Source organism: Podarcis raffonei, chromosome 17 (assembly GCF_027172205.1).
Source record: "Podarcis raffonei isolate rPodRaf1 chromosome 17, rPodRaf1.pri, whole genome shotgun sequence".
Taxonomy (NCBI): Eukaryota; Metazoa; Chordata; class Lepidosauria; order Squamata; family Lacertidae; genus Podarcis; species Podarcis raffonei.
This window is the reverse complement of record NC_070618.1, coordinates 33,403,124-33,421,182: the sequence shown is the minus strand read 5'-3', so window position 1 is coordinate 33,421,182 and position 18,059 is coordinate 33,403,124. Positions and strand designations below refer to the sequence as shown.

Genomic DNA, 18,059 nt, shown 5'->3' with positions numbered 1-18,059 from the left:
GCAGGGTCAACCACCCAGGCAGTCATTCAGGGTGGCAGTAAAAAAGGTAAAGGACCCCTGGACAGTTTAGCCCAGTCAAAGGTGACTATGGGGTTGCAGCGCTCATCTTGCTTTCAGGCCAAGGGAGCCGGTGTTTGTCCACAGACAGCTTTCTGGGTCATGTGGCCAGCAGGACTAAACTGCTTCTGGTGCAACGGGACACCAAGAAGGTAACCAGAGCGCACAGAAACGCCATTTACCTTCCTGCCACAGCAGTACCTATTTATCTACTTGTACTGGCATGCTTTCGAACTGAAAAACACTTATGTCCCTGTGGAGATGGCAGTTCCGAATTAGTGGTGCATGCCCTTCTGGCTTGCACTCTTTATAAAGACTTGAGGAATGAGATTATCACCCCTCTTTTATTGTCCATTCCGGGTCGCCCAACCACTGCCACTGCTTGATCTTGGCAGATCAAGATGAGCAGGTGACAGCAAAGGTTGCAAGGTTTTTGCTGGAGCAATCAGAATAAGAGCAACCATTTGACTATTGATTCAAAACCCCGAAATGTATTTTATATAATTGACTTTTATTTCTATTCTTTGTATATTGCATTGTTGTTTTATTGCTACGGCCGATGGCTGATGCAAATAAAGATTTATTCATTCATTCATTCTCTGCTACTGGGCACAATCTTCCTGCCTTTCCTCTCCTTTTCAGGTTCTGCCAATATCAGGCCTTCCTTCAGGTGGTGAAGGAGCTGAACGACTTTGCAGGCCAGCGTGAGCTGGTAGCTGAGAACCTTCTAACGCGGATCTGTGTGGAGGTTGCCAAGTACTCGCAGGAGCTCAAACAGGAGAGGAAGTCGGTAAAGTGCTCCCCTGCCTTTGTAGGGTCAAGAAACTCTGCATAATGGTCAATCGGGGGACCAAATCAGGTTCTGATTCTGCTGCCCAGGGGTCCTGAAAAACAAAATCATTCAGGTGTACCTCTCTGTGAGGGGCACTTCATATTTTGTGCTCCCCCGGCTCTCTTGCTGCTTGTTCAGCAGGAGTTGAAGGCATATCGTCCCTGGCCTTTTTGCCTTTGTGCATACAGAGTGGATCGCTTGACCATCTGCATCATCTGTGGGGAGAGCTTCCATGCTACTTCCAGATGTTCCTGGTGGCTGCTGGCATTGGCGTAGAGATTTTTTCTGTACTTACTTACGATGGCCAAGATCCAGAGAACTGTGAAACTCAGTTCTGTAAGCCCAAGAGGGCTGTAGATCTGTTCTTAGTTTGAGTAGCAGCCACTGCATGCTGCGTGGCAAACTGCTTTCAAAAACTGTTTTTGACTGCTGAGTCCACCATGCCTTATTGTAAAGTACCCCCCTTAAAAAAAAAAAACCACACCCAATTTTGGTTCATCTGTCACTCTTCCATCAGGAGAGTGTTTGTTAACAGCAAAAGCACAATAAAATAAAATAAAAAACAACAAAATCAATTTGAATAACATAACAAAAAGGGGACACTAAAAATATCACCTTGTTGTTGCTAAATTCTCCATCAGCAGTGTTGACTTTTGAGTCATTGAGGGTTGGGAACTAGGATAATGTTAAAATTAGGCAGGTTTTGGAGAGGAGGGCTAGCAATAGATTCTTTATTTATTGCAGTATTTCTGTGTGACTTTTCAAAATTAAGTTCTGTGGAGCAGCCTGCATGACTTCAGCACAGTGGAACTAGAGTACCTGATTAGGAAGTAACCTTGAATTATGAGTACTTCTGACTTTTCAAGCTGAGGCATCTCCTTTGAAGCCCACCCCACTCTGTCCCAAAACACTCTTTTTCAGATTGTAGACAGTAGGGACTTGGACGTGTTTGGGGGCTCATTTCTTCAGTAAGTTTTCTTAGGGTTGTAGTGTTCTGGTGAAAAGATGGGAAGAATTAGGTAGATCGGGTAGCAGGTAGGTGCAAGAAGACACTTTTGGTAGAAGCAGGTGGCCTTTTGCTCTTTCTGAGGTACTTCTGTCATCATTTGAAAATGATTGACAGAACTGTTTGGGTTCTGGCAGAAGCACCATGACACTTCTAACAAAGGCTTTCATTCTGTAAACTTTCTCCTTCTCCAGCACTTGCAAGAAGGCCGAAGGGCTCAGCAGCAGCTGGAGAACTCCTTCAAGCAACTTGAAAATGTGAGTTGTTTTCATCTTCAGCCTAGCTCTACAAGCGGTGTGCAGAGTCCGAGGCTCATATGCTCGGAAGACCTAAAACAACTTCTGTGGATTTGGCCAACGTTCAGAGCAGGAACACAGCTGTGGAGGGGTCATTGATCCCTTTAGAATTCTCCAAACATTTAGTGAATGGAAACATCATTTTTTTCCCACCAAGAATGTTTCCTCTGTCCTTTTTTCAAAATTAAATTTGGGGATGACAGATGGAGGAAAGCAAGGAAGAGGACAGAATCCAATGCACATGGAAAGAGAGAGGAGAATGCACCAGCTGTAGCATTGGCTTTATTATGGCATCAACCATAGAATTTCCTGCGTTAGCTTTGGAAGTCTCATCATCTTCTCATCATCGGGGGGGTGGGTGGAGATCCTAGCTTGGGCTACGCAAGAACAAACCTTTATGAGCAACAGAGGTGCAAGCTCCCCAGAAACAAAACTGAACCCATCTCTGGCATTGTTGCTAGTGCTTTGTTCTTGTTGCATGAAGGGTTTTAAGAGAAGATTTCAAAGAAGGTGCAATAGAATGATGTGCAAATAAGCCAAGACTGAAACCTTGGAAGACCACAGGGATCTCTTGTCAACCTGTAAATGTTTTCCTTTGTAGGGGTGTGCATGCATTAGATGTAGTCTCAAAAAGAAATAGTACACTTGCTCAAGTTTCCCTTAAAGCAGAAAAAAGTCATATTATAAGACCTTGCATACATTGAATTTCCTTCCTGCATACATTCACACGCAGGTACACTCAGTTTTTACATGTGAGTGTGCATGCACTTGCCAAAGTCAGTTCCTGCCTTCCCTATTTTGGCTGTGCAGTGCCTCCATTGTGATTCACATTCCTACATTCTACAAGGCACAAACACATTGTTGTGTTTACTTTTCCCCACATTAATTAGTGGGGGGAATAGTTTGTGGGCTTTGTTTTACTTTAGAGCCCAGTTTAGAATATTCAGCGGGCTGAATTTTGAGCCTACCTTAAGCGTAACCTTGAACGTGGAGACAATCTGGAAAGATGAATCTAAGTGGCCTTCCAGTTGGTGAACTTCAGTGAAGCTCTTGCTGTCTAAACTGGGAAAGGTCACCTGTCCATTCTCCACCTCTCCTCTCCCTGTCCACTGGGTACAATCAATTGTACCTGAATTACCCCCCCCCCAATAAATTATGCCGTCTGTCCCCCCCACCCCCAAATAAAAGGTGAGCTCACTTTGTTTAGTAGCTTCTTTCAAAGCTTCAGCAAGCTTTGAAAGTAGCTCCATAGACAGTGTACACAAACAGCCTTTCCACCCACTCCTTTTCCAGTAAATGTTTGCATGTGTCACTTAATTGTAAGCCTACAGCCAGAGTCTTTTTTAGTGTTATTGATTGTACTGCACCTTGTTTTGAAAGCCCGCTATACATAACAATTTGTTAACCCCTCCTCCCATTTCCAGCTTTTATTTGAAAGCCCAGAACGGGGCAAACAAAACGGGAGCACTTAGCAGGTGGTGTGATTTAATCCTGCCTGTGAAACCAAGAGATCTCATCGCCTAAGTGCGAGCGATGCTCGTGTCAGTATCCCTGCAAGGGAGATATGGCAGCATCTAACGCTTTGCGTTCAAATGGGTGTAGCCTTTTGTTAGGCTTGCTGTTGTGGGCCTTGCTGTTGTGGGCATCCCTCACTCTCAAAGGCTCTCTCTCTAAACTGCAGAGCAAACGCAAGTTTGAGCGAGACTGCCGAGAGGCTGAGAAAGCTGTGCTGACTGCTGAGAAACTGGACCAGGACATCAATGCTACCAAGGCAGATGTGGAGAAGGTCAGTTCTTTTGAATAGGATGGTACCACTATCCCTAATAGTGTTTAGGAGGGTAACAGAGTCCTTCTGCAATGGAAGTCATGACGGATATCCTGAGTCCCTTGTTTGCTTGTGCCCCATAACTGACCACCTACCCCTTGCTTTTGCTTATGAAAGCTTTCTAAGCAAACCACAGCTTCTTTCTCCAGTTAGCCATTAAAGCCAAGACATCATCTTTTTGGGGGACAGGGGGCGGGTGGGTATGGAGGACTCCCTGGTCCTGAATAGGGTAACTGTGCCTCTGAATGACCAGGTGTGCAGCCTGGGAGTCATTTTGGACTCACAGCCGTCCATGGAGGCACAGGTCAATTCTGTGTCCAGGGCAGCTGTCCACCAGCTCCATCTGGTACGCCAGCTGAGACCCTACCTGCCTGCAGACTGTCTCACCAGAGTGGTGCATGTTCTAGTTATCTCCCGCTTGGACTACTGCAATGCGCTCTATGTGGGGCTATCTTTGAAGGTGACCCGGAAACTACAACTAATCCAGAATGCGGTAGCTAGACTGGTGACTGGGAGTGGCTGCCAAGACCACATAACACTGGTCCTGAGAGATCTGCAATGGCTCCCAGTACACTTCCGAGCACCATTCAAAATGTTGGTGCTGACCTTTAAAGCCCTGAATGGCCTCGGTCCTGTATACCTGAAGGAGTGTCTCTACCCCCATCGTTCAGCCCAGACACTGAGGTCCAGTGCCAAGGGCCTTCTGGCCGTTCCCTCACTGCGAGAAGCAAAGTTACGGGAAACCAGTCAGCTAGTTGTTTATTTCCTTGACATCTGGTGGGAGGGCATTCCACAGGGTGGGTGCCACTACCAAAAAGGCCCTCTGCCTGGTTCCCTGAAACAAGAGCATGCACCACTCTGGTGAGACAGTCTGCAAGACAGTCCTACGGTTTACATCTTGTGGTTTTTTGGGGAGAGCTAAACCCACAAGCCTAGGTTTGGATGACTTACTAAGCCCAGGGGTGGGGAACCTTGGTTCCCCCCAGATTTTGCTGGGCTCCCTTGATCCCTGATCACTGGCCATGTTAGCTGGGGCTGGTAGGAACTGGATTCCCTCAGTGCCTGGAAGGGTCACAGATTCCCCACCTCTGCTGTAGAGCTGACTGTAACCAAAGTATTTCTGCTGATCCATTTCCCCTTACCTTCTCCAGGCAAAGCAGCAGGCAAACCTGAGGAGTCATATGGCTGAGGAGAGCAAGAATGAATATGCTTCATATCTGCAGAAGTTTAACCACAATCAGAGCCAGTTCTACTTTTTGGAGATGCCACAAATCTTCAATGCAAGTCTCTCTAAGAAACTTCCTAACATTTTAGTTTAGAGTTTTCTGCAACTCCCTTTAGCCTAAGCCGCCCTTCAAAGTAGCCCTCAACAAACAAAGTAGCCCTCAACAAAAAGCCTTAGAACAGCATTTTAAAATAAACCTTGCTCTATAAAAATCAACCATCTAGCGATTCTTCTACGTGAACCAACCTGACTTGCAATTCCATACTAATACACAGATCAGAATGCAATCATCCTTCTGCCCTTCTCAAAATTTTGGAATACAGTTCTCTGCTCAAAGAAACGTAACAAAACACATGTATAAGTTTTAAATGCATCCACAAAGCATATTTGTGGCAGGTTGTGGGGAAAATAACAAAATGCAAATTTTAATGCAGGGTTTTGTTGTTGTTTTTTAATCACATACTGATGTGGTAACAGGGCAGAACATACTTAAGAACAAATGCGTGTGAAACTAGCATGAACCAGAAACATACTCTGATCTTTCCATCCCTGCAACAAGGGGAAAGAGCAACAGCTCTAAAAACTAGCTGTCCAGCAGCAGCAGATTGGGACCAGCGAACATCAAGGATCGCTAAAAGCTGGAGGAAAAGATAGACCTGCCTCAGGTCACCTAAAATGAAGCGAGCGCCATGGAACTTTCAGAAAAGGGAGTTCCATAAAACTAGAGCTTCTCCTAGAACAGCTCTTTTTGTGGCTCCACCTCGTAGAATATTTTCTCTCTCCCTGACTTCAGATATTAGATAGGCTCTCAGCCTTCCCCCAGAAGAAAATAACTTGGCAGTGTAGGTCATTGGAGACCTATAACACATGTCTTCGTCAGGAAGTTCACCTTGGGCCACTGCAGCCTTGTTAATCTCTGCTCTGTGGGGAAGGCTTCTAGCATTTGTGGGGAAAGGGGCTGGTTGAGAATGTGGAAAGATCCCACGACAAAGAAAGCAGGAACCTCCTCTCTGGCGGTAATGGAGGAAGGTGGGTGGGTTAATAACCTTTCCTAACTTCACAAGTGCCATTCCTGGGGTGGGCTTTTTAAAAAAAAATTCCTTGAACATTATTAGGGCTGCCACACAAAGTATTCAGGCTGCAATTGTGTACATACCTACCTGAGAGTAAATTCCAAATTGAACTGAATGGGACTAACGTCTGAGTAAGGCATGCATTGGATCCTTTTGTTAATTGATTAACCGTCTGCTTTAAAACCTAAAATTTTAAATTTGCATTTGTGTACTACCAGAACCTCAGTAATAAGGGCCTTTTTGAGATAACCTGACAACAAACCATAGCTATCCTTCTTAAAAAGGAAAGGTGGTTTTAAAAGGGTTTCTTATTCATTTCCCACTGCCTCATCAGAAAAACTTTAAAAACATAGCTTAGAAAATAAAGAAGGCAGTTTATTGCTTCATCGATTAAAATTGATCCCTGCCAGTTTGCAATCTACTGATGATAGTCCTGAAAATGCTAGAAAATGCACCCACACCCTTGTTGTCCCGTTACCTAAAATCTTTTTATCTGGAGACAACTGGGAAGTTGAGCCTGGATGCTATTGCATTAGAACAAACCCAAATACGAAGAACAGGCAAGAAAAACTGATGAGTTATGTGGAGTTGGCGAAGCTGACAGACAGACTTCGGGAAAAGGACAGTAGGGATTTTGAAAAAGAGTGGGAACCTTTTATATCATATTTGCAGAAACAAAGAAAGAATATTGACCTGATGGTAGGATTTAAATAAACATTCACAACCTTATGGATAGGGAACAAATAATGTAATAAAAGGGAAAATATGATATTCGTAGAAAATAGCAGAATATACTAATGAGATTAATAAATCAGAAATGGAAGCTGAGGGAAGTCCAAAAGGGGGGAGGGAGAGATGTTATGTAAGTTGAATATTATAAGTATATTTGTAATGAGAGAAAAGAAAATTAATTTTAAAAGTTTATTTTTTAAAAAAAAGAACAAACCCAAATGCAGCTATTATAACAGGCATTTTTTTAAATAAATTTTTATTAAGTTTTCCTTTTGCCAATTCGTCACAACAATGTTTACATATTTTCGATTTTCGTACTTCCACCAGCTCCTCCGACAATCATCCATATACACTGTTTATACACATTTTCTATATTAAATATTGCCAATTGGTATTATCCTTTGCTTTCTGTTTCTTTTGACAATACATCTTTAACTATCACAAAGCCTCTTTAAATCCCACTAGCGTTATCTGTTCATCACATATGCTTTCCAGATAATCCATAAACTTCCCCCAGTCCTCGATGAACTTGTGATCCCGTTGGTATCTGATTTTCCTGGTCATTTTATCCAGTTCTGCGTAATCCAAAAGTTTCATTCTCCATTCTTCAAGAGTCGGTAGTTCTTCTTGTTTCCATTTTTGGGCCATTAGTATTCTCGCTGCTGTTACGGCGTATTGAAAAAGTTTATAGTCCCTTCTATTTATCTCTCTTCCTGTTATTCCTAACAAAAAGGCTTCTGGTTTCTTTATGAAAGTATATTTAAACATCTTCTTCAACTCATTATATATCATTTCCCAGAAACCCTTTACCTTCTTGCATTCCCACCACATATGGTGACTTCCGGTTGAGAGCGAACCCGTCGCAAGCGGGGATTTAACCGTGCATCGTGACATTTTAAAATTTGCACCAGCCTTCCCAGTACCACATGCCTTGCTGACTGCAAGGAACAGAGGCTTGATAACCAGACGGGCCTCTTCGTTTTGTGGGTGATGTGGGTTCTGGTAGGACGGGGGTGCTGAGGGGATCCTAGCTCCCTGTGAGGAACCTTGCCTCTCTGATCCTCAAGTTCTGATTGTCCCTTTTGTGTGTGTTGCTCCCTTCCTTCCCCCCATTCCTAGAAGCTGCAAGAGATGGACGAGCGGCGGACACTGCGCCTCAAGGAAGGCTACAGCGTTTTTTCAGAGACTGAGCAGCAAGTTATGCCCATTATTGGGAAGTGTCTGGAGGGCATGAAGGCAGCAGCAGATGTGGTGGATGAGAAGAACGTAAGTGCCTCCCAGATAAGTTGTAACGTTTCCCCTCTGCACTGCGGAATAGTTGGTGTGCTGTCAAATAACCACTGCAGTTCATGCATAGGTGATAACAACAACAACAACAACAACAACAACAACAACAACAACAACAACAACAACAACAACAACAATATTTTAAATTTATTTATACCCCGCCCTTCTGGCTGGGTTTCCCCAGCTGCTCTGGGCGGCTTAAAGGTAAAGGGACCCCTGACCATTAGGTCCAGTCGTGGCCGACTCTGGGGTTGTGGTGCTCATCTCGCTTTACTGGCCGAGGAAGCCAGTGTACAGCTTCCGGGTCATGTGGCCAGCATGACTAAGCTGCTTCTGGCGAACCAGAGCAGCACATGGAAACGCCGTTTACCTTCCCGCCGGAGCGGTACGCTGGGCGGCTTACAAAATAGATAAAACATAATAAAGCATCAAACATTAAAAACTTCCCGATACAGGGCTGCCTTCAGATGTCTTCTAAAAGTTGGATAGTTCATTATCTCCTTGACATCTGAAGGGAGGGTGCTCCACAGGGCGGGCGCCACTACCAAAAAGGCCCTCTGCCTGGTTCCCTGTAACTTCACTTTTTGTAGTGAGGGAACCAGCAGAAGACCCTCAGAGCTGGACCTCAGGGTCCGGGCTGAGTGATGGGGGTGAAGACGTTCCTTCAGGTATACCTTGGTTCTCAAACAACTTGGAACCCAGACACTGCAAACCCTGAAGTAAGGGTTCCGGTTTGCGAACTTTTCTTTTTACTCACATTTCAGTTCACAATATGATCTCTGAAAGGCAGGCTTTACTTGGTAGTTACATAAGGAAAGAGTGAGTTTATCTCATAGAGAGACTGAACTCATGTGCTGCTGGCTGAGAGCCAGCAGACAGCAAAATTACATTGATAGAACAAAATGACTGCAGGAGAGCAGCGTGGCAGCAAAAGATCACCAAGAGAGCAATAAGAGACAAGACAAACTGAGAAAATGGCTGCATGGCTCTTTTGTGGAGTCAGCCAGAGCCATGCCCATCTCCCAGGTCACGTGCAGGGAGAGGAACCTCCAGACCAGTGAAACAGGAAGTTACACTGACTGGATGTCCCCCTGCTTGTGCCCACTCTAGGGAAATAAGGAAAGTTGCATTTGACCATACCAATGGATTTCATCCCAGAAACTCAGTGTACTCTCAAACTACCACAAAATTTCTGCCATATGCTCCTCTGGTCCTCAGCAGCACAACTGGGTTGTGTTGGCTCAGCAGCACAACTGGGCTGGAGGTGGTTCTATTCCTCAAGGTCATTCAGAAGGATGTTCTTCTCCTGTAGGATTCCCAGATGCTGATTGAACTGCACAAATCGGGCTTTGAGAGGCCAGGAGACATGGATTTTGAAGACTTCAGCCAACCCATCAATCGTACCTCATCAGACAGCAGCCTTGGCAACCCCCGCGGCACCCTCGATGGTCGCCTGGACCCCCGCCTGCTGGGCAAAAGCAAGGGGAAGCGCTGGCCCTTCAGCAGGAAGAGCAAGGTGAGGACTGGCATAGAGGGCCTGGGACAGCCTGGAAAAGGGTGGCCGGGAAGCAGGGCGGATAAAAATCAATGATTTAAAAATAAATTCAAAAAATTCAGATTTTTAAATTTTAAATTGGATTTTTAAATTTAAATTGGGTTTTTAAAATAAAATGCTTTCAGAGGAAAAATCTTTCTAAACATAGTTTTCTATTTAAGTTACATTATAGTCCAAAGGCTATTCATCAGGAAATAAGGATTTGTTTTAAGTTTTTTATGTGTGATAAAACTCAGTCTAAGCCGCCTCTTCTTTTTTTTAAAGAATTTGTTTAACTACATCAGTTAACATGGATACATATGCTATAATGTTATTGTTTTAGTTAAATAAATTGTTTAAATTGTTACTAAGGAAATGATTGTTTTTCTCCTTCCAATAAAGTACAGCAGAAAAATTGTCCCAATATAAACAGTTAACTTATTAAACCTCACAATAATTTCATAATTATCTGTCTATGTATTTCTAATAGCAGAACCAAATCAGCAAATTTTTATATAACTGTAAAAACTACTCTGATAATTGATTATTCCAAAAATGAAACCTTCATCTGGTTGTAAATATTAAATGATTTAAATCAAGTCTTACTGACTAGTGCAGGCTTCCTCAAACTTCGCCCTCCAAATATTTTTTTTTTTGGCCTACAACTCCCATGATTCCTAGCTAGCAGGACCAGTGATCAGGGATGATGGGAATTGTAGTCTCAAAACATCTGGAGGGCTGAGTTTGAGGAAGCCTGGACTAGTGTTTTAAATCATTTTGATTTAAATCAAATCCACCCTGCCAGGAAGTATTGTCCTTCTGCCCTCAACCCATTGGCCCTCAGGCTTGTGTGATTCCCATAGCTACCAGGTTCTGTTCACAGATCAGGTTGTGAAGTGTGATTGAGTAAAATTGGGGGAAGGGATTGGGGAGAAGAGGGGTGATCACCACAGTGTTCATCTCCTGGGTTCCTCTCCAGAGTCCTGGATCTCCAGCAGGTTGCCCCTTTTGACCTCATGCCTTCCTCCCTGCCTCTGCCACTTTGCTCGTCTGCCAGATGGCAGCACGACAGGCAAGCTAGCAAATGCCATGATTTTGCACCTCCCTCCATGTCATTCCACTTTCTGGCTGCCCTCTCCTGCCTCTTTTCCAGCTGCTTGTACTAGCCCTTAACAAAGAGGTTTCTCCTCTAACTTTCTGGGCCTGACCAATGCTTCCCCAAAAGTGGTTGTCTTGCAATAACTAATGGTAGTCACCTCTGCCGTTGGAAGGTCGTAACTTGGCTATCCCTTCCTTCCTGTTATTCAGCCACTGGCCAGGTCAGCCTCCTGCCCTTCGTGTCACCCAGGCTCTCTGCTATGGAAGCCTTGGATCTCTGCCTCTGGAACCTGCTATTCTCACTTCCAGCTGCCCCTGTCACTCAGAGGAGGGCGTTCCTCTTCCCTACAGTCCCTAGCTGACCCCTGTGTTTGTATTATGGAGATGATTATGGCATAGGCCCAAGATCTGCTTCAGCAAGCCCTCACATTTCTAGCTAGTTTTCTCCAGAGGCTCCTTTATAACTTGTGCACAGGCTGTTCTTTCGCAAAAAGCTCATTTTAGCAAGGCCTTCCTTCCTTCCTTCCTTCCTTCCTTCCTTCCTTCCTTCCTTCCTTCCTTCTCCCACCTGAACAACTTCCTTGGGTGCTGTGAAGGTTCCTTTCTCCTGCTTTCCTCTTAAGCTGCCCTTCGTTTCGCTCCCTAACTCTTCTGCTGCTAGATCTGGGCTGTGAACTCTCCTCAGCCACATCTGTCCTGTAAATCTCGCAGTGCAGATGTTACAGGAGAGCCAGACTCTGCTGGCTTGGCTCACATAAAAATACTGTGTAATTTCTTCCATGTCCTGTGTGCTGCCTTGCTTCTTGCTTCCTGTTGCTTCCTGTTTTCTCCTTGCGTAGCCACGAGTGTCTTCTAGTTGGGGAGGAAATAAGAGCACTAACTCTGTTGACCTTGGGTCTTTGGTTGTTGTTGGGCTACAACCCCCCACCCTCTCACCATCTGCTATGCTGGCTGAGGAAGATGGGAGCTGTGGTCCAGGATCCAATGTATATCTAAGAGAACTTGCCAGGCCCCTTTTTAGCTCATGTGGGACACCCAAATGATCTTCAGTTCTTTTGCTACTTCTTTTGCTTCCTGCATCCGGGAGGTGAGGGGGCAAAGGCTGTTCATAATCTCAGCGAAGCCTTGTTTTCCTTCCGTCATGCGCCCGACACCGGTCTGATAGTTCTTGCCTCTCACTTACCACCCCCCTCCCGGCAACAGTGCTTTGAGATGCTGACTTCTGAGCCAAATGAGGGTGTGTATGCCAAAATCCCAGCATTCACTTGATCGATAAAGTCTCTTAGATTCTGGCTTGCTGCCATTAAGCCCCACTGCCCGATGCTGATGCTTTTCACAGCATATACCGTATTTTTTGCTCTATAAGACTCACTTTTTCCCTCCTAAAAAGTAAGGGGAAATGTGTGTGCGTCTTATGGAGTGAATGCAGGCTGCGCAGCTATCCCAGAAGCCAGAACAGCAAGAGGGATTGCTGCTTTCATTGCACAGCGATCCCTCTTGCTGTTCTGGCTTCTGAGATTCAGAATTTTTTTTCTTCTTGTTTTGCTCCTCCAAAAACTAGGTGCGTCTTGTGGTCTGGTGTGTCTTATAGAGCGAAAAATACGGTATATTACCTTTATTCCCCATCTTTCTTCTGCTGTGGAACCTAAGGCAGCAAACGGGGTTTTTTCCAGGCGGTCTCTCATCCAGTCCCTGACCAGACTCTCCCTCGCTGAGCTTCAGCAAGTTTCTCTTCCTAGCTTGCGCAGGGCTCCCAAGCTTCTTGCAGCTCCCCTGTGGCAAGGTGCAGCCACGCCGGAACGAGTCTGACGCAATTCCTCGGCCGCGACTCTTCCAGCTGTTGCAAACCAAGTGCCAATTTTGTGCAGCTCCACAGGAAGCTGCTGTCGGGGTGGGGTGCTCCCCTGGAGCGACCGCACGCTGCTTTCTCAACTTGATTGGCAGCGTGGCCTTCAGAGGCGCAGGGAATTTGGGTCCAGCTCCGAGGAATCCCTCGACCCGCCATGTGACTCATTCCAAGAGAGACAAAGGTTGTGTGTTTTCGTCAGGGTGCTCTCAGGCTGATTCCACCCTGTGATGGGGTAGTCAGGAACACCAAGCAACATTTCAAGGGGGAAGGGTCCATTGGGATGAGGGGTGAGTTGCACGAGCTCTGAAGGCTTAATTTGAAACAGGGAGAGCATAGGGTGGGGAGTGGAAACGGTGGCTCCCTCAAAGTATTCAGTGCTACTGAATTCCCTGGCCTTCAAAAATGGCTTCGGAAGGCTGATCGCCAAAGAATTGATGCTTTTGAATTATGGTGCTGGAGGAGACTCTTGAGAGTCCCATGGACTGCAAGAAGATCAAACCTATCCATTCTTAAGGAAATCAGCCCTGAGTGCTTACTGGAAGGAGAGATCCTGAAGCTGGATCCTGAAGCTCACTAGAAGGACAGATCCTGAAGCTGAGGCTCCAATACTTTGGCCACCTCATGAGAAGAGAAGACTCCCTGGAAAAGACCCTGATGTTGGGAAAGATGGAGGGCACAAGGAGAAGGGGACGACAGAGGACGAGATGGTTGGACAGTGTTCTCGAAGCTACAAACATGAGTCTGACCAGACTGCAGGAGGCAGTGGAAGACAGGAGTGCCTGGCATGCTCTGGTCCATGGGGTCATGAAGAGTCGGACACGACTAAACAACAACAATATTGTGCCCCATCCCTTCAAATCTCATCCTCCCATGGTATTGCAGTTTAGGGCCAGCTCTTAAATCATGGGATTGGTGACCAGGAATTTCAGGATGGGGGGGGGGGCAATATCTAAGGACATGTTTGAATGAGATGCCTACACAGAAAGCCAGCTTTGCATCTTGGCATGACTCTGCAACTCCCTCTCTCTTTTTCATACTGTCCGTGGTGGTGAAGTGTTGCTCTACATCTTGTGCTGTTGCCTCCTGCCTCTCCCCCCCCCCTTCCCCATGTATTCTTGGTGGTGGGGTTTTATTACAGTGCATTCCTGTTATATTGGGCACACTGGATTGCTATTTGTTGTCTTGTCAGGTGGTTGAGGTAGGCGAACTTAGCCATTGCTTCTCAGGGCAAATGGTTTCTAAAAACGTTTGGCCAATGGGTTGCTCTCCATTGTAAGAATGTACCGTATAGATGGAATGTACTGTAATTTTTGTTGTTGTTGTTGTGTTTTGGGGGTGGTTTTTTGTGTGTGTGTGTCTCCGTGTGCCTTTTTATTTTCTTACAGAGTTTTCTCCATTCTTTTGTGTTTCGTTTCCTGTTCACGACCCTTGTCTGCCGCTAGCTTCCACCCCCTCCCCTCTCTCCCTTAAGTTGCCCTTCCTCCTCCACTTCTTCCCCTTCCTCATCTGCCATCAATGGACCTCCATCCCCCAAATTCACCCGTGACCCCCTGTCTTACTGTTTGAACGAGATCAATAAGACAGTCAAACCCCGCATCACGTCCTTCCGCAGCCTCAAACGGGGGGTAAGTGGACAATTGCTCTTTGCTAAACCAGCATCACGTGCCTCCTGCTTCCAAAGGCACCTGCCTGCCAGTCGTAGTTTTGGTGCTGAGAAGACACTTTTTAAAAAGCCAGAATCCTAGATCACCTATTCGTTTCAAAGCAGCCACTGTTTGCCAGTACACTGAATATGGAAAAGAGACATTTCAAATTTGAATATGCAGTTGGTCTACCCATTGTCTGTTTTTGGTGCAGCTGGTTATCCTGCTTTCTTGACCTCAGGTCTGACATATACCTATAAAATGTCTTAAAGACAGATATTGCCCCTCCCTCTTCCATTCTGACCCATAGAGCCTCTGATACATGGAGCCTTGCAAGGGCAATGAGGTCCATTGAGCTCAGATACTAGTACAAGTGACTTCAGGCGATAGCTTGCCTGAGATTTGGGTTATTGACTTTTTAGCTGTGCCCTGTTGTTATTATTATTATTATTATTATTATTATTATTATTATTATACTTGCACAGACCCAAACAAGAACTAGTTTTAGCTCCAATTAACTGGCAGTCGTAGTCCACGCATGCATATAGTTTCAAAGACTTGCACTTTCCAATCTTACACACCTAAAGCATTCTTATGCACGCTTCCACGAAATCATGCCAAAGCAGTAAAAGCTGGAGGAAGAGAAGGGTTTAGTTGCTGCATTTCTTAGGTACTGTGGGTTCAGGTCTCAGATAAGGTGGCTTTTACTTGGGAACTTGTTACAAGCTTAGGTGGTGGGAGGAATTGGAAGGCACCCTTCTTCCCAAAGCAAAGCCCATCAGTTCTTATCAGTCAGTTTGCACAATTCAGGCCACATTTATGCCACAAAAGCAGATGAGCAAGTGTGCTGGAAGACGACGCTTATGGAGCAAATAACTGGTGATTTGTGCAATTGAGTCGAATTACATTCTGTAGGAGGGAGGCAAACACATTGCCTGCCTTGCCTCTGTCACTGCCAAGCAGCCCCAGGGTAGATTGTCTTTCAGCCTTGGTGCAACTCTGATTGTCGTCCCTTGTTTTAAAAAGACCTACGGATCATGGAATTGGAAAGGGCTCACAGCCTGCTGTGATAATCTGTAGTTGTCATAGATGCCTTGGCTTGCTTTTCTGACTAGATCTGATGAGGGTGCCTGTTGCCCCTCTGTTCTGACCCTTACAGCGCACAGTAGAGAATGAATGACACAAGGGTGGAAAAGAAGGCTGCTGCATTTTCACCCTGGCTGTGTGCTAAGAAGTCCCCAGTCAGGTTCTAACCCTGGCCTTCACTAATTGGTCTTATGCAATCCATGCACCACTCATGCTCAAACTACACGTGTTGCTTAGTGGCGTGAGGTTTCCCCCTCCCAATTTATTTATTTGCCCTCCAAAGCTGTGTTGCAAGACGGGAGTTTGGAGTGGAAGATCATGCAGGTGGGGGAGGTGTTTGCTTGTTCCTTTCCACTTTTCCTGTCCCAAGTCACTCCCGAGTCACTTTCACCCCACGGAGGGGAAAGGTACAGGTGGTCTAGCTTACAGGTTTGCCATAAGAACGGCTGAAATAATGCTATGAAGTTCTTTGAATGCTCAAAAGCACTGTTGATTATTTCTGGTGGACCTGCCCTAGTGCCCTATACGTAGAGCTGGGTGTTGGGATGAATCCAAGGGAACAGTGGCAATTGGCAGGCCCCCAGCTGGCTCCAGCTCACTGGCCAGCAGCTGGGCGAACCCCGGTCCTTGGATCAGCGTATAACTGCAACTCAAGTTTCATGAAACCTTCAGAAACTGAGCACGGAAGCCAGCCGAGATAAGAACTCTTTGCAACAAAAGGGCAGATTAGAGGCTGTGTAAAGCGTATTTAGGGACGCAGGTGGCGCTGTGGGTTAAACCACAGAGCCTAGGACTTGCCGATTGGAAGGTCAGCAGTTCGAATTCCCACGACCGGGTGAGCTCCCATTGCTCGGTCCCTGCTCCTGCCCACCTAGCAGTTCGAAAGCACGTCAGAGTGCAAATAGGTACCGCTCTGGCGGGAAGGTAAACGGCATTTCCGTGCGCTGCTCTGGTTCGCCAGAAGTGGCTTAGTCATGCTGGCCACATGACCCGGAATCTGTACGCCGGCTCCCTCGGCCAATAAAGCGAGATGAGCTCCACAACCCCAGAGTCGGCCATGGCTGGACCTAACGGTCAGGGGTCCCTTTACCTTTTTAAAACATATTTGCAGGCATTTTATTCAGCATCAGGACAAAGGAAAAACATGTCTGCTCCCCTTCGTTTCCAAGCAAACAGCATAAGCAAAAGCTACACAGAAACGCAAGTTCCCAGCAAGCTGTGCTGTGCTGGTGTGTAAACAGACATGTGACACACAACAATCCACACATCTGTTTTAAGGTGGAATGGAATATCAATATCCTAAGCAAGATCTGCTGCAGCAGGGCCTGTGAGGCTTTAGGGTAGGGGCCGGCAAAATTTTTTAGCCACGGGCCCGTCCACTGTCCTTCAGACCTTGTGACGGGCCAGAGAAACGGCACTGGGGGGCTGGAAGAAGAGGCGAGGGGGGCAAGTAATCCTCCTCCCCACTCCCAGCTTCTGTGCTTACCTTCCCAGGGACTGCCGCTGCCGCCACCACTACTGCCGCTGCTGCTTCTCATGGGTGGGCAGAGCGAACTCATGCACTCCACTCCACTCTCTGGCCCACAGGAGTACCAGGGCAGTGGCAGCGGCACTGGAGGGAAGATGAGCAGCGCGAAAGAGCTGGCTCTGGAGATGGGCTGCTTAAAATGGCGGTCATCTAACTCAGCCCAGCCCCCTTCCTCCTCTAGGCAGGGCGGGGAGAAGCCTGGAGGTGGCGCCGAGGTGTGTGAGGGAGAGAGGGGGAAATGGAATGGCGCAGGGGGGAAATGGCGCAGCCCAAAGGAACAGAATCCCCACGCCAATCCACAGTCAGTCCACAGGCCAGATCCTGAAGGTAATTGGGCCTGATCTGACCCGCAGGCCTTAGTTTGCCGACCCCTGCTTTAGGGCCTGGGATCATTGCTGACTGCAATCTGTCGCTGGTCCTTTCTGTGCCTGGGGGTGTGCTAAATGATGTGCCCTAACCACAGATGGGCTGGACAGATTAGGTGGACAAGGGAAGAGGCAGAGGTTGGGGTCAGTAGGGCAATGCGCATAGAGGCGCCTTAAGGGCACCAGTCCCATTCATGTGTGTGTCTTTTCCTGCTGCCAGACTGTGATCACGGAGGACTTTAGCCATCTGCCTCCAGAACAGAGGAGAAAAAAGCTCCAGCAGAAGATTGAAGAAAGGAATCGGGAGCTGCAGAAAGAACTCGATCAGAGGTCAGAAACTGAAAGCCACCATCCTCTTCGCTCCTAAGATGGGATTTGGGTGGTCTAAGCGGTGCTTAAAATGAGCTCTTGGCAGTTTTTTAAAAAAATATATATTGAGATTTCAGTATTTGAATCTTTTCAAAATCTGTAATTAAATTTGATAGTTAATAATGGTTTATAATATCCATGAACAATCTAGCCTTCAGTGTTACCGACACCAGGCTTAGCCCAAGCAGTTTTACTCCCTGTCTTACTGTAGTGCTTAGAATTCAGCCCTCTATATGCCTGCTCAGAAGTAAGCC

General features: G+C 46.3%; 1 protein-coding gene across 2 annotated transcripts in view; it reads left to right on the top strand.

Annotated features, from left to right (window-relative positions):
- The window catches only part of TRIP10 (thyroid hormone receptor interactor 10), an 84,150-nt gene that overhangs the window by 54,890 nt on the left and 11,201 nt on the right, over window positions 1-18,059 (top strand). The window contains exons 4-11 of one of the 2 annotated variants that reach the window (XM_053371507.1): window positions 700-847; window positions 2,090-2,152; window positions 3,873-3,977; window positions 5,168-5,296; window positions 8,166-8,312; window positions 9,646-9,849; window positions 14,257-14,439; window positions 17,657-17,766. In XM_053371507.1, the coding sequence (XP_053227482.1) occupies window positions 700-847; window positions 2,090-2,152; window positions 3,873-3,977; window positions 5,168-5,296; window positions 8,166-8,312; window positions 9,646-9,849; window positions 14,257-14,439; window positions 17,657-17,766 (1,089 nt within the window). The remainder of the gene's footprint in view (window positions 1-699; window positions 848-2,089; window positions 2,153-3,872; window positions 3,978-5,167; window positions 5,297-8,165; window positions 8,313-9,645; window positions 9,850-14,256; window positions 14,440-17,656; window positions 17,767-18,059) is intronic. The other variant, XM_053371508.1, reaches the window with a different exon arrangement.